The sequence below is a fragment of the Natrix helvetica genome, assembly GCF_964273705.1.
Source record: "Natrix helvetica genome assembly, chromosome: 2".
NCBI classification, from domain to species: domain Eukaryota; kingdom Metazoa; phylum Chordata; class Lepidosauria; order Squamata; family Natricidae; genus Natrix; species Natrix helvetica.
Window position 1 is genome coordinate 228907036 of NC_138552.1, and position 25539 is coordinate 228932574.

General features: G+C 40.6%; 2 protein-coding genes across 9 annotated transcripts in view; one reads left to right on the plus strand and one right to left on the minus strand.

The window, feature by feature from the left end:
* The window catches only part of ABCC10 (ATP binding cassette subfamily C member 10), a 28122-nt gene extending 18323 nt beyond the window's left edge, over nt 1-9799 (plus strand). For all 6 annotated transcript variants that reach the window (XM_081944553.1, XM_081944551.1, XM_081944549.1 and 3 more), the window contains 10 exons: nt 611-743; nt 1485-1668; nt 2846-3189; nt 3322-3491; nt 4414-4574; nt 5216-5469; nt 5731-5876; nt 7034-7131; nt 7687-7799; nt 9502-9799. In XM_081944553.1, coding sequence (XP_081800679.1) covers nt 611-743; nt 1485-1668; nt 2846-3189; nt 3322-3491; nt 4414-4574; nt 5216-5469; nt 5731-5876; nt 7034-7131; nt 7687-7799; nt 9502-9631 — 1733 coding nt within the window. In that variant the 3' untranslated portion in view covers nt 9632-9799. The remainder of the gene's footprint in view (nt 1-610; nt 744-1484; nt 1669-2845; nt 3190-3321; nt 3492-4413; nt 4575-5215; nt 5470-5730; nt 5877-7033; nt 7132-7686; nt 7800-9501) is intronic.
* LOC309387771 (zinc finger protein 318-like) overlaps nt 1548-25539 on the minus strand; it is a 53439-nt gene continuing 29447 nt past the window's right edge. The window contains exons 6-8 of one of the 3 annotated variants that reach the window (XR_014174660.1): nt 20255-20526; nt 18888-18991; nt 1548-1685 (exon numbers count right to left, since the gene is read on the minus strand). Coding sequence is in view for 1 of the 3 variants with exons in the window: in XM_081944555.1 (XP_081800681.1) it covers nt 20255-20526 (272 nt within the window). In the remaining 2 variants the exon portion in view is untranslated. Of the gene's footprint in view, nt 1686-8893; nt 9178-14466; nt 18992-20254; nt 20527-25539 lie in introns of those variants that run through there. The other 2 variants (XR_014174661.1, XM_081944555.1) reach the window with 2 other exon arrangements.

The following is a 25539-nucleotide window of genomic DNA, read 5'->3' on the forward strand; positions in this document are numbered from 1 at the left end:
GACTTGTGGACTTCAACTCCCAGAATTCCCCAGCCAGCCATGCTGGCTGGGGAATTCTGGGAGTTGAAGTCCACAAGTCTTAAAGTTCTCAAGTTTGGACACCCCTGATCTACAGTATAAGAAAATTTTGATTTTCCAGCCTCTTTCCAGAGAACCCACTGTATGGATTGATTCAGAGATACCAGGAATAAATGATTTCCTGTTATGTGAGCAAGTCTGAATGAGCCACAGGCTTTCACACAGTTCCATGTAATTTAGGAAAAGGTTGTTGCTAAAATTTAATTTTCACATAAGGTAATTTATTTGTGGCATGCACATATATTTGTTTATTACTGGCTTCTATGCTATTTAATCAAACAACTCAAAGCCACAGTGTAATAATATAACTAAAAAATAACAGTAATCATTTTCCAATATGGTCTATTCAGCATTTATTCAAACAGTTTGTAGCGGCACATTAAAAATGCTTTCAAAAGGGCTCTTTATTATATTAAAATTGATAGGAGGAGTTGCTTTGTGGTGAGTTCTTCACTGCAAAGTCATTCAGATAAGCTTAACTTTTATTTAAATAAATAAAGCCTCACTCACTGTCACTTACCCATTTCTGCAGCTTCTAGGAATATTTCCGACTGGTGGCTCTCAAACTGGATATCCAGCCTACCTCACACTGAAAATAACTCCATCAGCAGCTTGGCAGCCCTTCCTTCTTCATCTCTGCTGCTCTTCTCCCGTGAGGGACTCATGTACGTCAATCAAAGAGCTTGGCTATGTTTTATTTGCATCTGCTCACTGCCCAAACATACATGCTATTGAATCAGATTCTTTCTCTTCTTGGTACTTTTTTTTCTGTCCTCCTCCCAAACTGCCTCTAGAAGTGAAGAGTGAATTGGGAATGCAGAAGGGAAAAGCTCGATCATATGGCTTTTCTTTCTATGATTAAGAAGCTGAACATTAACTCAACAGCTACTGATTATGCATAGGCAGAGCAACTTGCAGAGGGAGGGAGCAAGGAATAGGGGAGATGCACAATATTTGCTGAAACCTGATGGGAATCAGCATGTTTTCAGTGGAGAGGATTGGAATGGCCAGTTACTGTATAAGATTCAAGTAATCATGCTTCCAGTGACTTTTCCCGTTTGTTGCAAGTTCCCCTATAAACAGATGACCGAATCTTTCAGATGTCTTCAAAGGTAGAAAAGATTAGATAATGTGACTGGCAAAAACTTGAGCTTGACCTCAGTCCCTGAAGTGAGTAGATTTGAGTGAACGTAGAATTTCCAAAAACTCCTAGGCCTGAATCTGAATGCCAGACTGATAAGAAGGCACAGGTGGACCAAGGACTAAAAGTATGGGGTGCTTAGTTGGTGGGAGGAAGCTCCCTTCCTGCCCTCCTGGGAGAGAGTTACTGCATTTGGTCAAAACAGGGAGGGAAGCTGACTCGGAGGAGTATTCCATTTCCAAACTGATTTTACCTGTCTTTTCAGTTCTCCAATCTTGAACTCCATTTCTTCAAATAGCACTTTGGATGTGAATTTTTACCTGACTGTGTATGGCTGCATTGCTGGGATAAATTCAGTCTTCACCATCCTGCGGGCCTTTCTTTTTGCCTGTGGCACCATCCACGCCGCGACCATCATTCACAACCGACTGCTTAGACGGGTGATGAAGGTAATGACCTGGGAGCCCTTATTGGGAAAAGAAGGAACAAGAGAGGAAGATAAAAATTGAGACTTAGAAAAATTGATTTTTTTCAAACATTTAGATTTTTGAAAATTAATAGAATAGAATAGAATTCTTTATTGGCGAAGTATGATTGGACACACAAGGAATTTTTCTTTGGTGCATATGCTCTCAGTGTACATAAAAAGACATGAAAAGATACATTCATCAAGAATCATAAGATACAACACTTAATAATAGTCATGGGTATAAATAAGCAATCAGGAAACTATATCAATAGTAAGGATACAAGCAACAAAGTCCTGCAGTCATAAGCGGGGGGGGCGGGGGGGAGATGGGTGATAGGAACAATGAGAAGACTTAATAGTACAGCCTTAATGAATAGTTTGACAGTGGTGAGGGAATTATTTGTTTAGCAGAGATGGCATTCAAGAAAAAACTGTTTTTATGTCTAATTGTCTTGGTGTGCAGTGCTCTATAGCATCGTTTTGAGGCTAGGAGTTGAAACAATTTATGTCCAGGATGCAAGGGGTTTGTAAATATTTTCATATCCCTCTTTTTGACTGGTGCAGTGTACAGGTCCTCAATGGAAGGCAGGTTGGCAGTAATTGTTTTTTCTGCAGTTGTCCTGTTATTTTACATATGGTAGGAAAACATTAAATAATAGGATGATTGTATTATAATTATACTTCATCGACTCTACAGTTCCGGGAACAATTATTGGCCCTTTTGGGGATTTTCTGAATGCTTGCTTATCTCAGAATGTTGTTAAAGCTCCCTGCAGCTCCTAGTGCTCTATAAGAAATAATAATCGAAATAATTGATTTTGGTAGCCAGCAAGACTTTTATAAGTGGAAATTAACTTAGCTATCGTGTTTTTAAATGAGTTTAGTCACATGATCCCCCCTTGAATCAGAGTCTGTTTTCATATGATCTCACAGACTTTGACCACTGGCAACAAACATAGTTTAATAAAAACATCATGAAGTATCAATGGAAACTTACAGTCCTATTACATGAGAACGTTGCTTTAAAAAAAAGTGGGACTGCAGTGAGACTAAAAAGAAGAAAATAGCATTGCAATACACCAAGATATTTCCAGTACATTCTAATATTCCAAAAGTCCATAGCCTTCTTTACTATTTTTTTTCTTTTCTATTGCCAGGCTACCATGACCTTCTTTGATACCACGCCAACAGGTCGTATTCTTAATCGCTTCTCTTCAGATCTGTACTGTGTGGATGATAGTCTCCCTTTCATTCTCAACATCTTCCTGGCCAACATCTTTGGACTGCTGGGCATGCTGGTGATGATAACCTATGGGTTGCCTTGGATTGGGCTAGTCTTACTGCCCTTGGTGGCCATCTACTACTCCATCCAGCTTTATTATCGGCGTACCTCTCGTGAACTGAAGCGTCTCTACAGCCTCACCTTGTCACCTATTTATACCCATTTTTCAGAGACCTTGACAGGCCTCAGCACTATCCGGGCAACCAGGATGACTGGGAGGTGAGTTTATCTCTTCAGCTGGTGGATGTGTAAATGCACCTGACTAAGTGAGAGCTGTTTCAAAAGTTGATAAAAACTGAACTGCATGAGAAATTCTTCCTAATGTTAATCTTCGGGCTGAACCCAGTCTAGGTTTGAGACAGAGAATCAAGAACAACTGGAACTGAACCAGCGTTGCCGTTTTGCCAGCAATACGGCAATGCAGTGGCTAGATATTCGGCTGCAGATGATTGGAGTTGCTGTGGTTACTGCCATTGCAGGAATTGCCATCATCCAACACCAGCGGAAATTGGGTGATCCAGGTGAGCTATGGAATTATGGACTCTGCAAAGATGCACCAATCCATCTACGCCATCCTTGCCCACTCAGTCTTCTTTCTTTCACTCACACTATTGTTCCTTTCATCATTGATATTAAATATGGATTCTGGCTTTTTCTCCCTTCGCCAAAGAAAGGCTTCTCTTTCTAATCATCTCTATAAAGTTAGATTGACTGTCTTAAACCAAGGGTATTCTTCAGATGTGTAGCCTCCAATAAGCAGTTCCTATCTTACAACTGTAATGGAGCCTTAAGTCAAGACAGTCATAAAGTAGGTCACCATATGGCCGGACCCATTTTTATGACCTTATGAACAGAATAATTATCAGTGCTTTTGATCTGGAATATTAGGAATCCTGTCTGGAAATACCATTTCCCCCCGAAAATAAGACAGGGTCTTATTTTCTATTGACCCCTGAAATAAGCGCTTGGCCTTATTTTCGGGGAGGTCTTATTATTTTTGAGGTGCAGGAGGCGGCGAGCGTGGTCACCTCATGGCTGCTGCTGTGTTGCAATATTTTGGAAGGAGGGCTTATTTTAGCGCACGCACTCGGGCGATTGGGGTTATTATCCAGGGAGGTCTTATTTTCAGAAAAACAGGGTACTCCTTTCTGAAGATACTTAAGGGTAGATGAACCAGGATGTTTATTTCAAGCAGTGAGCATGTGTCTAGAAAAGGAAAGAACAGATTCTGGATCACTATTTCTTTTAAAAAAAAAGTTGGGATACTAGTATCAGAATCACTTCAGCATTCCAAGGAAAACTTTTCTTCACATGTTGGCAGCTTTCTGTCCTTCACCTTTGGAGATGGATTGCTATCTCTTACCATCACTAGTTCTTTGCTTTTTTATCTCAGACGGTAGCTTTTAGTTTTGTTTTATTTTGCCTTTTTTTTTGCCTCTACAGGTCTTGTGGGTTTGGCTCTTTCCTATGCTCTATCTGTTACAAACTTGCTGTCAGGACTCATCACCAGCTTCACTCAGACAGAGACCATGATGGTAAGCGTGGAACGAACGGAAGAATATGCAACAGAAATTCCCATAGAACCTCAGGAAGAACTGCTTCCGGTAAGGCTGCCTTGTCTAAAATCATTTGAGCAATTTGTTTATCTAGATGTAGAGTATTCTCATATAATGCAAATCTAGTGATTGCTTTGGGCTGCCTTTGCTTTTGTGGTGTCCTTGAAAAAGCAGTTGGTTGAAGGACATAAAGAGAAGGTGAAGGTGAACACAACTCTCCAGTATCTTTTCCATTCTTCCAAACTCACTTTGTTTTAATAAGCATAATTTGGAGTCAGAGGAGGTGGGAAGGGAGGGTAAAAACAGCCACACTGAAGAGGGAACAATTTCAATTAATCTCTTGATGCAGATTTCCTAGGTTCTGTAGAATTGCTGAAGAGCACAGAAAAGTAGGGTACCATTCTAGGAATGAAGTCCATGCTATCATCTTGAAGACTGCAACAAGGGCAGACGTTCAGTAGAAAAGTAGTTGGTGCCAAGAGGGCAGGTGAGCCCAGTCCTCTTCCACCAGACTATTACATCTAGAGTGGGAAGAACTCAAAATAACATTTACAATAATCATTACTACATGGTACTCCATGATTTGATTTGCTGTATTTCTACTGGTGATATTAAGTAATTGATCAGAACAAACTGCACTAACTTGCAGCTATCTTTGCTCATTACTAACATTGTTTTTTTTCTTCAAGGTACCCCCAAACTGGCCAGTTACAGGGCATATGGAATTCCAACAAGTAATATTAGCCTATCGGCCAGAATTACCCAATGCCCTAGATGGTGTTACCTTCACTATCTATCCTGGGGAAAAAATAGGGATAGTTGGACGTACGGGGTCTGGCAAATCCACTCTCTTCTTGGCCCTTTTCCGCATGGTGGAACTGAGAGGTGGACACATCCTCCTAGACAGTATTGACCACTGCTCTGTAAGCTTGAAGGAGCTAAGGTGAGTCATTTTCAACAATAGTGGCTCTAGGTTTTAGGGATTATTAATCCTTCAGTTGTTGGTACCATGATTCTCAAACTTAATCATGCTTAAACTTTGCTGATAAACTACTTAAGTGTGCCTCAGTTTATCAATGGCGATGCCAGTGTTCCTCAAACTCCTTTGCATCCATTTGAGAAGTCAATTTAAGGAGATAGTAAAAAGGGTTGTTTAATGTATCAGTTGTGTGCTTGTTATTATTTCCTGCTGTCTTCTTTTTAGGTCTAGATTGGCCATAATTCCCCAGGACCCTTTTTTGTTCAGTGGGACACTCCGTGAGAATCTAGATCCCCAGCAGCAACACACAGATAATGACTTGCACCAGGTTTTGGAGCAATGCCACTTGCACACATTAATTACAGAGATGGGTGAGTCTTTTGCTTGGGGTAGAAAAAGGAACTGCTGGAGCAAAAGGCATCAAAAACCTAATAAACCATCCTTGAGATTATGAGGTGTTGGAAAACAGATCAGAGTAATAAAAAAGGAAAATAAATTAATACCCACAGGGGTAATGCTCAGGCTACCACAGAATGATACAGTTTGAGCTTAAAATGGTTAACTTTATTCAGAAATATATTATCAAGATGGTGTTGGATGGAGCCAAAATTAAAAAAATCTGAGGCCAGATCTTTTTCCTACTTCTTCACCCTTCCCTTTTTTTCGTCTCACTCCCTCACTTTAGTAGACCAGCAGAGGAACAGATTGTTCTTCAGAAACATCTTATAATGTCATAAAGGTGAACTATTTTCTTTTGCCCCTCATGTCCAGAAATCTAATCACTGAGGACGAGCTACTTGTTCAACTTTTTCCACTTTCTATTTTTCTCTCTCTCTCTAGGTCTCTCTTTTGCATAAAATACTGGGTACTTCAGTCTGCTGGTAAAATATTTAAGAAAAGATGCCAAGAATCTTGAAAAGAGACTCCTACTTGGGGGGGAGGGGGCTGTTATTTTTGAAATGTTTAAATAGTAGTTAAAACCCAACATGATTGACCTAAGATATGGCTGATTGCAAAATGTCTGGATGCTTTCTATGTTATGTATTCAACACTCTTTAATATTTTTCCCTTTGTATGTATGCTTTATATGCATTTGTATGGGCGGGCTCTCTGTAAGCTTGTTTTCTTAGTGAACATGCATGCACATTCTCTTGGGTACTGTAGTTTTTCCTATTTTTATGTATTTTCTCTGTGCCAAGGTTTTCCCCTCTCCCCATTTCATTTCTGAAGCGGTGAATAGTTTTCCTTATAAATTTGGGGAAAATTCAGCTTTCTCCCATGAAATGATTGCACTTCATTCATTTGCATTAGGGAGCTATGGGGTAACCAGATAGGTAGATGAAAGGTTACCTGCATCACAACTCCTGTTCAGAATACGTATTTTAAAGGGATGTTGTAGTAAAGGAATTTTTCACCGAGCACATATTGTCAGTGCTTCGTTGCTACAACTTAGTTTTCTCTCTCTTGAGCTTCAGGTGCAAATGAACTAGCACAAAAAATTTAATCTTACATTTGTTTCTTCCTGCAGGTGGGCTGGACTGTGAACTGAGTGAGAAAGGAAAGAGTCTCTCAGTAGGACAGAGGCAGCTGGTTTGTTTAGCAAGGGCCCTCTTGACTCAGGCCAAGGTGAGTGGTGGTCATTTTTTTCTTAATACATCTTGCCATACTTGGAAGGTGTCACAACCATTATTTTGGAGCTGGAAAAACTGAAGCAAGTTTGGAGCATCTGTCCTAAAGAGAAAAAAGACTAGGTTGTTCTGGACTTTTCATTAGGAAAAAAAAGTAATTAATGGCATTATGTAGGTTTATAAAACTATATATATATGGAGAACTGAGTAGAAAAGAAGGTATTGTTCTCTTGTAACTCAAGATTAGCTGCCTACCAGGTTCAAGAAATTAATGTAATTTGTTGCTTCAAAATGTAGCTCCTGTTCATGAGTAACAGATCCATGATATCTAAATGGAATTACCACAGGAGAGAAGTTGCTTGGGTTGAAATCAAGAGCAAAACCAAAAGAACTATTGTCTTCATGATTTGAGACTTTCCAGAAGCATCTTGCTGTCCACATTTGGACTTAGTGGATCCTTGCTTTGTATGCCAAAATGTTTTTATTCACAGTAATGGCATCATCAGTTTCTTCTTGTGTTGGAAGAATGCTTTCTACTTTGTCTCAATCATAGATTCTGTGCATTGATGAAGCCACAGCAAGTATTGATCAGAAAACAGACAGACTCATCCAGCAGACCATTCGCCAGCGATTTGCAGATAAAACTGTTTTAACTATTGCCCACAGGTAATGTTTTACTTCTTTGTTAGCCTCTGCTCTTCAGTCTGTATAACTGGAAAAAAAATCTAACTTCATATATATTTCTGGTAGCGACTGACCAAAAATCATGTTACGCTGAATATCTTGAAGGATGTTTTTACACCAACATTTCAACTATTCACCATGATACTGACACACCCAGGCCAACTGCCTAATGCTGCTTTCCCTTGAAATTCACGTTTTTCCGTGCCAGCATTTCTTTTGAGTGCCTGATTCTAATATCTCTTGATTGGGGGAAGTGATTTCCAGATCAGGCTGCACTAAAGCTTGTCTTAAGAGTGGATTTGGGCAGCCACATATACCAAGAGAAATTTAGTTTTCTGTTTTTAAAGCTGTTTGAAATTGGCACATGGGAAGATGGGAATATTTTTACATTTTTCAAACATTTTAAACTAGGTCTACACACAGCACTAGTTGTGACCATCAATTACAGTGCTATTATGTTTTTTTAACAGAAGTGACCTCCCTAAAACCACCTAATCTTTCCATCAATTATTCTATTGATCTCTGCCTCATGCTCACATTTGAAAAACAGATGAACAGTGCAATTTACAGCATATGCCCAATGAGAAGCAATTGTATTTTAAATAAATATTACTTCTGTCCTGCCTCATATCTGAAAATGGTTCCAGTACAGATCCTGCTCCAGAGTACATGTGTGAAAAAGATTTCACACTGAGGATCATTTTACTGTCAATGATAATGTTATCCATTCAGTCAAGTCTGACTCTTGGTGATTTTATCGGCCAGGCCTCTATAAATATTCTGATCTTGTACTACTTTGAGTTTTTCTATGCTCCGGCTGATGTTAGCTTTGATGGCGTTCAGCCACCATGTTCTTTGACAGATGGGTTTTCTTTTACCATTAACTCTTCCAAACATAATTGCTGCCTCCAATGAATTCCCCATGGCATAGCCAAAGTTAAGTGAAACATAGTTTTGTGATTTTGCTTTCCAGTGACATGTCTGATGTTACTGTCAATATTGTAATGCTTTTATACAGATCTGCTGCCTACATGGGAATAAAACCATCCAACTAACGAACCCAAGAAAAACAGGCATTTTCAGGAACTTTAAAATCCCAAAAGAAAAACTTTATTGAATATATCATTTCAGCATTCAAACAAGCAAAACCAACTCTACTTTTTTCCCGCGCAAGCTTGCATAGTTAAGAAATAGGTTTCACCGCTCCTCCCATGGAACAGGTCATGTTGTCCAGTTAGGAAGCGTTCTTTTGTTTTAATAACAATCCATTTCTTGGTTGCCACCTGAAGAAGTGTCCTTAGCTCTCACGGTTGAAGTCTGGAGCCTCTGCATTCCAACTTCCCCTTCGCTCCCCCTAGTTCTTTGGCAAGTTGAAAAACAATAACAGTCATAAGAAGTTTTAAGTGTTTTTCAATCTTGACACTCTGACTGTAGAAGCCATTAGTGTCATTTTCAACAAATAAAAACATAGGCAAAAACTCTAATTCACATGAACAGCAAAAGAACTGATTAAACCTGTTCCCAGAATGTATCATTTGAGCCTCCTAACAATCTTTTCTAAAAAAAACAATGTGGCCACCTCCTCCACCGTTTGCAAAATTTTGAATTATATTAAGAGGAGCATCAAATGCACATCTGGGGTATTCTAGCACTCTGCCTATGCTGTTGTGTTTATTTCTACCAGGTTGAACACTATCCTGGACTCAGACCGAGTGTTGGTGATGAATGCTGGGCGGGTGGCAGAGCTCGATTCACCTGCTGTACTCAGCCAGAAACAGGACTCTTTGTTCCACCACCTTCTACAGTGTGGATAGCAATAACCTTCCTGTGGACATTCTCAGACTTGAATTGGTTGCACTTCATGACTGCAAGCTTTCTCGTCTACAATACGGGCCTCATCCACAAGTCAATCTCTCATCCTTCAGATCCACCCATTGACTTTAGAGTTTCAAAAAGAACACAGGGCAGAAATTTTCTTAGTAGTCTGCAAAACTCCATTTTTGTTAATTCACTAATTTCATTTCCACTCAATTGTCATGAAAGTACTCAAGAGTTTTTTTGAAAGCTGGGCATTATCCATTTATCATAATGCAATCAGCAAAAATGATTCAAAGCAGTTTAAGTTAAGATTCTTATCCCACATACTGTATGCTGCTTCAGACTCAAGTTAGGTCAGATCCACAACCTTTACATCTTTTTTTTTTAAATAAAATTTTTATTTTCAAACACACACAAACACACAAAACGTATAACATAAAAACCTCTTCAACTGCATACAGTGTGTCGATTGGTTACAAGGTCTTTCTGCGTCCTTTCCATAGTCATCACTTGAGCTTTATCAAAAATCACATATTGTCAATCAAATATCTTTGTATACATTGTTATTATACTTCCTTTGTTTGATTACCACTATTGTTTCTCCATTTTAAACAAGGCATTCTAAATATGTATCCATTTATATTATGATTCATTATATCATCTTCAATATATCCAATAAAGAATTTTTTACATCCTATTCTGTCATTCTATTATTTTAGCATTGATAACATTCTCTAATAATTTTCAATTCCATGTTTTTTCCATTATTAGTATCATCAATCTAATATACATGTATACAAATTGTTATAATTGTTAAAAAACCATTAAGCATAGCTATTATTACATCCTTTTTATATGAAACATATTAAATTTGAAGTAAATGTATATTATGACATTTCATTACATCATCCTGAAATCATCCAATATTACATCTTTATATTCTATTATATATAGAATTATTTATCTTTTATAAAAAGGTTTTTCAACATCATCTCCATCATCCTCACAGTTTGTATAAAGTTTCATATTATTAATCTGGTATATAAAAATGCTTTATTATCATTATTAATCATATGACTATAGCTATTATTACTTTGTCTTATACATAGTACTCAAAATGTAACTACATTTAACTAAATTTTATTGTGACATTTCATTTCATCATCCTGTATCCTTCCAGAAATAGTGCAGTCCAATATCTCTTGCCATTTGTAGAATCTGTATTCTAAGTGTTTTCTTGTTAAGTCTTATGTGGACTTCTCTTGACAACTTGTTATTCATTGCATATCTTATAAAGATTCAAAACCGTCTATCTGTTCCTTTCATCAGCTTGACTTTTGTTATCGCTGGTGCTTCTGCCGAAATTACTCTCATTGTTTCTGCCAAATTTTCTCCCCTTTCTTCATCTATATTTTGACATCTAAGAGTTCCAGTTCATCGATCTCTCCTTTCCATATTTCGCACTTATCATTTCCCTCCACTCGATTTGCTGTCAATGTCAACAATTTTCTTATCACTTTCATATGTCTCTGTGGCTTTTTGAACTCTGTCCTCAAATTTCATTGTTGTTTTATAAGTATTCTCAACTCTTCCCGCCGTACTTTCTGTATTTTGATCTATAATTTCAAGTCTCTTTTCAATTCTCTCTGTGATTATTTTTGAATTTCTAGCATAATTCTTTGCAATGTTAGTCCCTTTTCTTCTTCGCATTAGGCCATTTTTCCAGGTTATAAACACTGCCACTAAAACATCTAAGGCTTTTGCTAGGTTTCAAACAAATCAATAAAGTTTTTCAGGTCAAGCTTTCTCTTTCCTTCAAAGAAACACCTGTATAAACAAGATGTTTTCCACTGACCCTTTCAGTAAACAAAGCCAATAGCTTTGTATTATCAGATGTTGCCAAGCCTCTAGATGGCAGTGTTACATCCTTTCCCTCTGTTTTTGCCTCTCTTTCTAAGCTCCGAACTCCGGAAGAGAAGTAAAATAATGTTTAAAGATTACGATCTGGCTGAGCCTTGCGAGGAAAGAAACTTTTAATCCACAAATACAAAAAAATGGAAAAAGTATAGAGGAAGAAGGGGGAAAAAAGTCCAGTTTAAAAGTAAGAGGCATTTCTAAAAAGTCCATCCATAGAAAACAAACAAAATTAAAGTGAAAAAGATAATACAATAGTTTTAAACCAGGTTAATTTGCCACTTACTTCCTTCTGTCTTCAATTTTATTTTAACTCTTAAGTCTTTTGGGTTTTCTCTTCTCTAATAATAAGGATTTTTCTCACCATTTTGACACACTGTCTTCCCTGTTCTGCTTCCATTTCAGGGGACTGTTCCAACCTTCTGCAGCCATTTGGGCTGCTTCTCTTGTAGCCAGCAAAAAGAGCTTTATCCTGGATCTATCAGGGACTTTGCGATGTCCCTGAGATCAGCAGGACATGCTCTTCTCTATCACCGTTCCTTCAGAACGGTTTAGATCCAAAAAGAAACGTCCAACAACAGAGATATCGACAGAAATCCTGGAGCCCCAAGATTGCATGTTGTGTTGTCACAATGTCAAGCCCCATCCCCACAACTTTTAAATATTTTCTTCTGCTATCCTGCATCCACCTCTGGGAATATATACAAGACCAGCATATCTATCTATATATATATGCTGGTCTTGTATATATCTTTCCCCGTGTAAAGTTGAGATTGTCTTGGCAATGTTTCGGCGAGGTCTCACTCGCCATCTTCAGGCTGGAGTTTTCGACTTAAAGCGTGGTTGGAGCTGCCGTCTTTCTATAAATCTTGTTGGGGGTGTGTGGACTGCTAGCATTGTTTCAGTAAGTGGATTGATTGGCTATGTGGCTGTATCATGATTGGTAGATTGGTGCTGATTGGTGTTGGCTGTGTGTCCGTTGTTGTTTTGTGTTGTAACGGCCTGGGTGGTGGGTGGGGCTCATTTGTTTACCAGGGCTGGTTTCCAGATGTCTGGCAGGCGGGAGGCATCGTCACGTTTATTCATGTTGTGGGGGTATTTCTCCCACACAACATGAATAAATGTGACAATGCCTCCCGCCTGCCCCAAACTCTATGGCCTCCCCAAGATACACAAAGAAGGAACACCACTCAGACCCATAGTCAGCTCCATAGGCTCATCTCTACAGAATCTTGCCAAATTCCTCATCAAACAACTCCAACCCTACGCAGAATCCATCACCTCACACATACAAAACTCACTTCACTTCATAGAAACAATAAACAAAACCTACAACCCAGCGACCTACTTGTGAGCTTCGATGTCATATCCCTCTTCACCCAAGTGCCTATAAAAGAAGCCTTGATAGCTATCCAGAACAAACACAACCCACCTAAACACATCCTGGACCTGACCAACCACTGCCTAACCAACACATACTTCATCCATAATGGACAAAGATACAAGCAGATAGAAGGAGCACCCATGGGATCACCCCTCTCACCTGTCATCGCAAACCTATACATGGAACATTTTGAAACTAATGCCTTAGATCAGCGATGGTGAATCTTTTTTGGCTCACGGGCTATAAGTGGGGGGAGCGCAGGGTGGTCGTGCGCAGGCGTGCCGCACCCATAATGCAATGCGCGACCCCCAGTGCGCATGCACGGACTACAGATGCTCCCTCCCATTTTACATGCTTTTTTCGCCCTCCCCAGGCTCCAGAGGCTTTATAGGAGCCTGGGGAGGGTGAAAACAGCCTCCCCCGGCCCCCCCGGACACCCTCCAGAGGCTTCAGGGACCTTCAGGAGGCTTCCCTGAAACCTTTGGAGCAGTCAAAGCGACCCTCCGAGCAAACCAGAAGTGACTTCCTGTTTGCTCGGAGGGTCGTTTTGAGCGCTCCAAAGGCTTCAGGGACCATCCAGAGGCTTCCCTGATGCCTTCAGAGCGCTCAAAATGACCCTCCAAGCAAACCGAAAGTCACTTCCGGTTTGCTCGGAGGATCGTTTTGAGCACTCTGAAGGCTTCAGGGACCGTCCGGAGGCCTCCCAGATGCCTTCAGAGTGCTCAAAACGACTCTCCAAGCAAACCGGAAGTCATTTCTGGTTTGCTCGGAGGATCATTTTGAGTGCTCCGGAGGCTTCAGGGACCGTCCAGAGGCCTCCCAGACTCCTTCGGAGCGCTCAAAACAACCCTCCGAGCAAACCGGAAGTCTGTTCCGAACTTCCGGTTTCCTGTAGGGCCAGTTTTTTACGCTCCGGAGGCTTCACAGAAGCTCACGAAGCCTCCGGAGGGCCTCTGGGGGGGCGCGGGGGAGGCTATTTTCTCCCTCCCCAGGCTCCTATAAAGCCTCTGGAGCCTGGGGAGGGCGAAAAATGGCTTTAAAAAGGGTGAACTCAGCTGGCCAGCGTGCGCATGCGCGCTGGCCAGCTAACAGGGCAGCGCCTCGTGTGCCCTGACAAATGGCTCCGCTTGCCACCAATCAAAGGCAAGGCTGTCTTCTTTTGTTTGAGCCGCAGAGCTTCGTTATTTCAAGCCGCGGCACTGCCTTTGAAGCCACAGTTGTGATTTAAACTGCAGCGCGCTATCTCCAAGCCACGGAGTGCTGTTTAAAGCCGCAGCACTGCTTCTTCAAGCCGCGGCTATTTCTCCAAACCCAACTGTAGCCCCTCCTACCATCTCTGCCGGAAAATGATGCCACTTCATCAGATGTTGCTTGAGGCTTTCAGTCTGACTTACAGCTTGACATGGTGGTGGTATTTATTTCATTTACTTCATGTTTAAAAAGGATCAATATTTTTTAGGAATGCAGTGAGAGGTCTAAATGTTAGTTAGAAACACAATTTCTATATTTGTGTACTTCAAAGGTTCACTCTGGTTTCTTTCAATAAAATACATCCATTTATTAGCTTCCAATGAAAATCCAAGAACATACATCGAATTAGTGAATAGATAGGAATTAGTTACTAATACTTTTTATCCAGATATAAATGTACAGATTTTTGACTATCTGCAAACGGTGTTACATGACTTTTCAGTGTGAAATTTAGGTGTTATTCAGTTGGTAAAAAATAAATATTACCAGTTTCAAATACAGAGCCCCAACTTTGTGTTTTCAGAAGATGGTAGGATTAGGTAGGCTTATCCAGCTGTAAAACATATTTCACTTACTCAGATAATTATTTTTTTCTGTTTCCAACTGATTAAGAGTCTGACCACTTTTTAAGATTTTTTAATGAATTACATCTGTAGTTTTAAAAACATAATTTAAGATTTTTTGAATAATTTAAAAAATTAAGAAGGAAAATAAAGCTAATGTAAATGTAAAAAAAAGCAAAGAAAGAAATCAAAGAGAAAGGTAAAAGTGGAAGAAAGGGGGGGGGGGAGGAAAAATAAAAAAGAAAGAAAAAAGATACAAAGTACCTTCCAATCTTCTTTTTAGAAGTTACAGATAGTCCATGACTTATGACATTCATTTAACAACAATTCAAAGTCATGACAACTTTGAAAAAATTATTTACCACCTGTGCTATATTTGCAACCATTCTATCAATCCCCCCATAGTCATATGACCACAATTCAGATGTTTAGCAACTGGCTCACATTTATGATCAAGTGCAGCATCCTATGATCATGTAATTGTGGTTTCCAACCTTCCCAGTTGGTTTCTAACAAAAAACAATTATGGAAGCTGAATTTGTTTAACAATCATATGATTTTGCTTAATGACCACAATGATTTGTTTTATGACCACCATAAAAATGGTCATAAAATCTGGTCTAATCACTTGATAACTTATGACTGCACCAGAAATTCTGGTCCCAATTCTGATCACGTTGAGTATTACCTGTATAGATACATTAATAAATTCACTCTTCAGTTACAATTTGATTCTATTCTTTCTATAATGTATCTTTTCTAATAATTAAAAAACACAAATCACACGTTTATTTGTCCTGTTTTGCACAAAAAGTCCATAAGGGGTTTCTTGTCCACAGTAAACATAGAAATTGTCTTTTTGCTAAACAATTTTGCCATCTCAGCAAGTTCCATCATCTGTATCCAATATTCTTCCTTTGTGGGGAATGCCAAATCTTTCTATGTTTGTGAATATAATAACTTTGCTGCATTTATCAAGTACAAAAACAAATTTCTAAAACTTTTTTCCAATTGTTTGACCATCAATTCCAAAAAGAAAAGTCTTAATTTTCTAGCTCTTTTACATATCCATCAAGCATGATATAATGTCTCTTCTTGTTGTTCACATATCCAATATGAATGAAGTGCTTTTATACATTCCAGGCAATTTCTCCGGTGACATATACTTACAAAACATCATTGTATAAAAAAATATTTTTAAGATTATAACATAGTGTAAATTTTGATCCTTTCAACCACACGTTTCCCCATTGTTTCATCTGTTTATTATAATTAAAATAGCAGTCCACTTTATCAAACTTTCCAGAAATTGTTCTTATATTTCACATTTCAATAAAAGTTTATACATTTTAGCAATTACATATTCATCATTTGTACACAATTCTATTTCAAATTCAGCCTTATGATGGTCTTTTAGTTATTGTAAATCTTTCTGGTAATTGTATATAAGAAAACCATTGTCCCTCTATCATTAGTTTTTTATTTTACATTCTTCCTAACACAACATTAGTATCTCACAATAAGTTAGCCAAATTTGTTTGCCTATTATTTCTTGTCTATTATTTCTTGTTATACTAAGAGCCAGAAAGATGTCTTTGAGTACAACCTGGATTTGTATCTCTTCCATTCTCGATATAGCACAAATAACAATTATTTTCCAAATCCAATGAACTTCAACTTTATTGTATCACAAATATCCCTGCCATCTTAATCACATGTCCTTTTAACCCAAAAGCCTTCTATTTCTCAAGAACACTTACTCTTTCATCCAAACCAAACAGCAAGAGGTGCTTCTTTCAAAAGTGTGTGCATGCACACACGTCGTCGCAAAAACTGTGACAAGGGAGAAGGAAAACTCCATCTTTTTCCGATATGTGTCTTTTGTAGGCAAATAATATCGTTTTAATTTTTTCAAATAATGACTTTCTTTTTTTACTTTCGGGAAGCATTTGCAACATTTATATTTTAATGTAAAATAAATGGATAACTTGTAATCCATAATCACATAACAAAAATTAGAAGAACCAACACTTATAAGTACCAATACTTATAACCAATACTAATCCAATATATCCCTTTCAGTTTCCTCTTACACCTGTTGGGAGTTTTTGTTTCTTCTTTGACACTTTCATTTGAATCTCTTCCAATTCTTTTTTGAATTTTTCTAGAAATTTCCACAAATTTCCTGGACAGAATTCAACTGAAACCTCTGCTATTTAAAAGTAAAATTCATTTCTTCTAATTTGTTCCATCAAAATGGGATCCTTCACTGTTTAATCTTAGTTAAAAAAATACTATTTTCTCTTACACAAAGTTATGATACTAATTTAATAGTAATTATAATCATATTGCCAATACTTAATGCAAAACTTAATCCTTTTTTCTTCCTGACAAAGTGCACGAAAGCATCCCTTGGAATATTTCTTGTTCTTGCAAATCTTGAATTTATTCTATACATTTTTATCAATTTATGCCTCAATACACTCCTCTGCCCAATCCCCAAAAATTGCCACGACTTTAATAATCTCCTCTCTAGTATCTTCACCAGAACTCTATGGCCTTGTCTAAGTCCTAAAACAAATTCTTATTCTCTTAATCAAATATAGCCAGATTATCCAGTTCTCTTTCCAACTCCCTGTCAGGAACCTCTGTCCTCTCTAAAATTTCTATTTTGTTGTTAATTTGTTTTATCTCTCTCGACATTTGTTACAGCATTTTCCATCATCTTGGCTTCTTCCATCTCCTCTTTCCTCTTTACAAGTCTTTCATCCATTTTTTTCTTAAGCACTATCAATTTAGTATCAAGTGATCCTATCTTATTTGCTCATTTGTTAACATTATTTCTGAAGCAAACCTGGTGTAATTCCTTTTTCTGCAGGTTGCTCTAGCGATCTTCTCTCCTCCATTTTTGCTGTTTTTCTGGTGGTTGACATTGTATTATAATCCAAAAATGAAAGTGTCTCAAACAAGAAAAAATTAAAGGCAAGCTTCCTACATTTTTTGTCTTTTTGTGCTTTCATCCCTAATAGAATTAATTATATTCAACATCACAGTCAAAAACTAATTAGTCAGTTTCAGAGTCTGACTCATTATCTTACTGTTATTTTTTGTTTTGTGCAATCCACCAATTGTATGCATTCTTTAATAATAAACAAAAAACATTCCCACAAAGGTCTACTTCTTTTGGCTAATTTAATTCTAATTTATTTAAAAGCACTTTTGCAAAAAAAAAAAATCTTTCAAAATAATCATCCCCTTTCTGTTTTAAAAATTTCTTAAAATTTCCATGTTTGCCTCTACATTACATTCAAGGAAGTAGTGTAAAAACAAAGTTCTATGACATGTTTTTTTTTCCCCAAATGCTCCAAAGCCTACTGGAAGATTAAATATTTAGTTAGAGCTGAGCTTAAAATTGTGAAGAACATTTCAGCAAAAACTAATAGAACGCTAAAAGAAGAGAAAATATGTTTTACTTATTAAAGTTTTCTGAAGGCTTCCAATGGTGGAGATTTGTGTTTGTAGATGTCATGAGGAAACGTTTTTTTAAAAAACATTTTTTCTGACCAGAGGGAAATAAATATGGCACTGACTTCTTTCTTAGAGTATAATGCCATACAATGTACTCATAGAATAATGTGGCATTCTTTTAAAATGTTCTTAAAAGATCCATTCTTTTAAAATAGAATAATATGAATAACAAGAAGCATCTTAGGGTGACATTATCCAGGGGGAAAAACTGAGTGATGCTGCTACTTTCTCATAACAAGAACACATTAAGCTTCCTATTATCATTTTTATACACAAAAACCCCCTCCTGAAAAGTTTTGAGAGCTGTGGCAATCCATCAACAAAAATTAATCAAATGTTCTCACAACTGCAACCTAAAAATTAGGTTTAATGAAACTGCAATTTAATGAAACTTTCAACTGTTCAGAAAATATAGAGCTTATTATCTTCTTTGAGGAGATGCCATTGATAAAAATATATTATACTGATATTTAATGAGCCAAGAGACAAAATTTCGTAACTTTTTTTTTTTACTTTTCTTGAAACATAAAATAATCTGAATAAAATATAGTGTTTCAAATCATGACAGGAAAAAAAAACTCTAGAATTGTAGTCTTCATCTCAAAATCTTACCACAGCTTCTAACCTCTAGTCAGGTCAGGTATGGGACAGTCTTTTAGGTTTTTCCTTCTGCTGGTTTCTGTCCTTACTCCAGGTAAACAATCACTTCTTTATGACTAAACAAAAAGATATTTATATAAGAGAAAGTCCTCTATAGAATTTCATTACAAAATATCTTAACAGTTATTTATCACAAACTATTGATCACAAAAATAACATTTTGTTATCATCAGTAATTTTCTAAGGATTTGTTGTTTTGTTCATCCCTATTTGCTACAACATAATCCTTTTCAAACATCAATGTTTTCTTCTAGAGCAGTGATGGCGAACCTTTTTCGCCTCGGGTGTGAAAAGCAGGCACGTGCGCTCTCTCACATGTCCACCCCCATAATTTAATGACCCCAGCACTGTGCTCCGTGAATGCGCGTGACCCCTTTCTGCCTCGCGCATGCGCACACAGCTTTCTTGGAGGCGGGGAAGGGCAAAAACAGCCTCACCCCCCACGCCCCCCGAGGCCCTCTGGAGGCTGGAAATGGCCTGTTTCCTGACTTCTGGTGGGCCCGGTAGGTCCATTTTTCGCCCACCCCAGGCTCCAGAGGCTTTCTAGGAGCCTGGGGAGAGAGAAAAACAGCCCAACATGCAAACTGAAGTTCGGGAAAAACGACAGAAAATCAAGTCCGAAAATCAGCTGGCCAGAGCACGCATGTGCACTGGAGCTGACAGGGCAACACCTCACATGCCTTCAGAATTGGCTCCACGTGTCGCCTGTGGCACCCATGCCATACGTTCATCATCACTGTTCTAGAGGAAGGCCATTATTTTAAAAAATCATCTTACCTAAAACACTGTTCCTTCTTTTGATATCAGTAAAATTCTGATTAAAACTGACCTTATGAGACCACTTTTAAAAGAACATAGGAGAAAAGACAAATAGGCTAGAACTGCTATCTAATAATTCTATTTGGGCCTTATCTCTGAGTGATCACCTATAGGATACCCCCTCTTCTTTAGTTCACTGAATTACTCCAGCCATATGGAGGAAATTTTATCAATTGTGTAAGGGGTCATCATTTCCACTGTGATCATCAATCCCAAGTAACATTCAAATTCACTCTTTCAGAATAAGCACAGATATCAAATCTGAAATTACAAATTATGGTTTAAATTTTTTCTTATTTTGAAGTTGTGAGCTGAGGCATAATGAAAGTTACTGTCAATTACAGTCATGCTAATTTATTTGCAGAAATGTGTGAAGGGAGGATAAAAGGATTACATGTGGAAGGAAATATCTTTTTCATATTTTGACTTACTAAATTAAGATTATGATATCAAATCTTTTTCGCAGAGATTGTTAATTGTATCAATATCTAGAAACATACCTAGATTGAGTTTAAAGTTCTCTCTTCACTTTGGGGATTTTTTTGTAGCTTGTTTTCTGAAGAATCTTTATTTTCTGAAGATAATTTCTGGGATTTTTCAAAATGATTCATCTCCATGCTATGAGTTACTTTATCAAGTTTGCTCTGTTTCTCCTTTAAAGTTTTAATAGTCAATTCCATTTCAGCAACCTTTTTTGCAATGTTTTCTTTCGATCTGCTCAGTTCCACAAGCAAAGGGTCTTCCTCTTTTCGTTTCTTCTGCAGCATCTCCGCTAAATTGAAGGGGTGGAGCGAGGTACGAAAGAAAATTATTTTAATACATACATTAAAGTAATTAAAATTATAAGTTTTAATTTTCTTAGATCAAGATGCTTAGTATATATTAAAAGTAATGTTGTCTACAGTGATACAGCATATATAATGACCATTGGCTTAACTGAAGGGTCCTTTTCCGTGCGCTGCAGGAGAGTCCAAGCAAGGGTTAAATTCTGTCCTTCTCCCCAATGTACTGGATTGAAAATCTTGACCATGCCTACTGGTCTCCTCGTATCTTCAATTTTTCAATGAAGGCATGGTCCCGAAAGGTAAGTCAATGTCAAGTCAACGTCAATGTTCCATCCTTCCAAAAGTCCACAGACGAAAGTAAGAACAACTTTGATGGAAAGGAGATAACCTCAGGGCAGGATTGGACTCTCCCGCAGCGCACGGAAAAGGACCTTTGAGGTAAGCTAATGTTCATTTTCCCGTGCGCTGCAAGGGACATACCCAAGCAAAAAAATGTCCAAGGGTGGGAACAACAAAAGAGTAACATCCCAACCCTAATGCGTCTCAGAAGCAATGGCCTGCAGCACTCTCCTGCCAAAGGCCGCATCTGCAGATGCAAATTTGTCCAGTCTGTAGTGTCTAACAAATAACGATGAGGACACCCAGGTCGCCACTTTGCAGATTTCCTTGCATGACGCCTGAGTGGCCCAGGCCACCGTTGTGGCCGCGCTGCGTGTGGAATGTGCCGTCACTTGAGGGGGAACAGGCCTGCCCTGCTGTTCATAGGCCAGGGAGATGCACGCCTTGATCCATCTCCCAATGGTGGACGAGGTGACTTTTCGACCCAATGAGGTCAGTTGAAAAGTGACAAACAAATCCTCCGACCGACGAAGGGGAGCCATGCGTCTGATGTATCTCTTGACTGCCCTTCGAACATGAAGAGAGTGCCAGCGACGCTCCCGTGGGTGATTTGGGCATGGGCAAAAGTCTGGGAGGACAACCTCCTGTGCACAGTGAAAATATGAATTAATTTTTGGTACAAACGATGGATCGAGACGGAGGACAACTCTGTCTGTGTGGATGGTACACAAATCGTCCCGGACAGTACAGCCGCAATTTCCGAAATTCTGCAGACTGAAGTAATGGCAACAAGGAAGGCAGTTTTAAGGGACAGGTGTCGTAAGGACCAATGATGTAATGGCTCAAAGGGAGGGCCAGTGAGCGCCCTGGGCACAGTGGCAAGATCCCAGGTCAGATAAAGATGTACAACCTGGGACTCAGGTTGGAGGCGCCACTTAGGAAGCTGCGTATTTCCAGGTGTCTGCTGAGTGGCTGATGGTTGCCATAGGAGAGCACCGTGGAGAAGGCTGCTACTTGGCGCCATAAGGTGTTAGCGGCTAGGCCCCTATCAAGGCACTCCTGTAGAAAATCTAGGATTTGAGGCGGGGAAGCAGCTGTTGGTTGAAGATGGCGAGTCGTGCACCAGCTAGCAAAGGTAGTCCAGGTGGCATCATCGATCCGCGAGGTGGAGGGTTGTCTAGAGGCTTGGATGGTGTTTACCACCTTGGTAGAATAGTTGGCTCTCCTCAGGAGGTCCCTCTCAAGTGCCATACGGTTAGCTTGAGTCACTGGGGATTTGGATGCGTAACCGCTCCCTGGCTGAGAGATGGACTCTTGAGGGATCCTCCAGGGATGTGCGATGGACAGGCACGTCAGATCGGCAAACCCAAGTCCGGCAGGGCCAGTATGGAGCTACTACAAGAACCTCTGCCCACTCCTCCAGAATCTTCCTGATCAGTCTGGGAATGAGCGTCAGTGGATGGAAGGCGTAAAGCAGCCGCGGAGGCCAGGGGGATCGGAGGGCATCGACCCCTTCCACCCGGGGGCATTGGAATCTGGTGAAAAATCAAAGGAGATGAGCGTTCTCTGGAGTGTCGAACAGGTCGACCAGGGGATGACCGAATCTCTGACATAATTGGTGAAAGAGGCGCGGATAGGGGCACCACTCCAAGTTGTCTAATCTGGTGCAGCTCAGCCAGTCCGCCTGGACGTTGTTCACTCCGGAGATGTGCTCTGCCCGAATGGATAGTAGGTGACATTCTGCCCACCGACCAATCACATCCGCCTCCATCATGAGGAACCAGGACCTGGTACCCCCTTGGTGATTTATGTGCGCCTTTGTTGCCACATTGTCGGTGAGGACAAGGACATGGTGATGTTGGATGCAGTGCTGGAACTTGCGAAGTGCTAGCCTGACCGCCCTCAGCTCCAACCAATTGATGTTGTGTGAGAGATCACAAGCTGACCATTGTCCTTGAGCCACTAGGGTGTGCAAGTGACTCCCCAGCTGAAGAGGCTGGCATCGGTTGTGACGGTCAGTCTGGGCAGTTCTTTGAAGTAAGTCCCTTTCAGGAGAGCTAGTGAAAGCCATCACCGGAGAGAAAGAATGACTTTGGTGGGTAGACGTACCTTGACCGGTGAATTGCTGGTCTTCACCTTCTGCATTGGCAGGAGAAACCATTGTAGATCTCTCGTATGTAGTCTCCCCCAAGGAACAATCGAGACACGAGATCATCTTCCCCAGCAATTGTGACAGTGTGACAATGCGAGTGCTGGGGGAGAGGCGAACCTTTTGGACCAGTTCTCGGAGATTTTCGACATGGTCTGGTGACAGGAAGACTTGGCAAGATGAAGTGTCTATTACAGTTTCCAGGTGCCGAATCCTGGTGACTGGAGTCAGGTGGCTCTTTTCGAGGTTGATGGTAAAACTGTGATTCCACAACGTCTGCATGGTGATGTATAGATCTCGTGTTGCTTGCGCCGGCGACGACTGAATCAAGATGTTTAATAGTTATAAGCGGATCGGCCGCAACCTTAGGTGGGCAGTGACCGCATACAGGATCTTTGTAAACGCCCTTGGGGCTGATGACAGACTGAATGGAAGAGCCCTGTACTGAAAGTGGGTCCCGGCATAGAAGAATCTTAGGTAGCGCCTGTGCTCGGGCCTGATGGGGACGAGGAGGTACGCCTCCTTCAAGTCTATTGATGTCAGGAAGTCCCATTGACGAATGCAGCCCAAGATGGATTGGAGGGACTGCATATTGAACTTTTTGTAGGCCACATAATGGTTCAGTTCCTTTAAATCTAGCATTTCTCTCCACCCACCCACCCGAGCTTTTGGGCACTAGAAAAAGAATGGAATAGAACCCCCTGCGTTCTTGCCCTGGGGGAACCGTTTCTATGGCTCTGATCTTTTTGAGGTGGTGCACCTCGGTCTCCATTAGACCACTCTTGGTGGGGCATCTGGGAGTCGGGCAACGAATGAAGTGGCACGGAGGGGGGAGAGGAATTCCAGAGTGAGGCCTTATCCAAATCGTTTGGAGCACCTACGCATCCGAGGCAAAGAGTTGGAGCCGCGCCGCTATGGGAGGATTGGGATGATGGTCACTTGTTCCGACGGAAGGGCTTGTTTCCAAACCCTCCCCGAAAGGGACGCCAGGAGTAGGGCTGCTGATGGGCTCTGTCCCAAAAGGGCTGTCGATTCTGATTGCGATCCGTCCCTTGAGTTGTTGTTTGGAGGGTCAGCTGGGCGAGAAGCCTGCCTGCGGGAGAAGGAGGACGACCTGCGGTCTGGTTTCCTGGAAACCGTGGGCATCACCTTCCGCTTATCCTTGTTCTCAACTAAAACTGAGTCAAGGGCCTCCCCAAATAACTTGCCCCCTTTAAAGGGAGCAGAAGCAATCTTCCACTTCGAACGCATATCCGTGTTTCAGTGGCGTAGCCATAAGAGCCTAAGAGAGGTGACATTAGAGGCCATAGTGCGCGAAGCAAACTTTGCCACATTAAGGGTGGCACCTGCAGAATATTCCACCGCGGCTACAATTTTGTTTATGTCATACCGCAGTCTGGCCTCCCCTGCCGGGAGCCTAGTAAGTAACTGGCAAAGCCAGGCAATTGTGGCCCTATTGAAGAATGAGGTGGAGGTCACCGCTTTAATGGCCCAAGCTGCGGCTTGATGGGTTTTGTGACAAGCCCGTTCAGCTCTTTTGTCCTCCACCTTAAGTTCCTCTAGAAGGTCCGGTGGGAGCATTGAAGTGGAAGTGAGAGCCTGAACTGGCAGATCAACGGAAGGGAGCTTAAGAAGCTCTTCCATTGTAGGATCCACTGAGTAAAGGTGTTTGTGATTACCGCCGGGGTGGCCAGAGTCCCTGGTTGGACCCACTGGCATTGGACTACATCTTTAAAGAGTTTGGGAGAAGGGACGATTTCCTGAGCGGGGACCTTCTCATCGAACAGGCCTTTACTGTGATCCGTAGGATCCGCAGCTGCCTGATCAGGAGGCACCACCACCTCCATGTGGGTGGACACTTTGGCCTTGAACAGGATTGATTTGAACAGGGATGGTTGAAACAATCCAGCAAAGGCTGGTTTATCTGGAATGGGGTTCTCATCATCCGACAGGTCATGACCCCTCACATCCTCATTGTCCCAAACCGATTCAGCACTGGCCACTGAGCAATGGGAGGAGCTGGCTGTGGAAACTGTGGTTGTGCCCTGCGCCTTTGGAAGCCCTCAGCTATCCCCTGAGAGATTGCTGTAGCAATCACTTGTCTCATTTCCACTGAGAGGCCTGGGACCAGGTCTTTTACTAAGCAGGTCCCGCCACAGTAGTCCTGAGAATGGGATCTCTGGCTAGAGGAACAGGAAGGGGGAAACCCTCCCTATCAGAAAGTAGGTTGCATTCAAATAGGTCCACCACCACCCTGAGGGAGGGGGACCTTGACCCCCCAGAGAGAGAAAAACCTCTCTGAAAAAACCCCCACACTCAGAGATAGCTAGAGGAGGAGAGAGGGGCCCAACTGGATCCTGACCAATAGGGCTTGCTGGCTGATCTGCTGGTGGACTTGAGCCACTATCTCCCTTTGGGCCTTTTCAAATTCTTTCTCCAAGGCCTTATGGAGCCTGGAAGCATCCTTTTCCTACACCTTAGATGGCTGCCTGGAATAAGGCTTGTTGGTCTT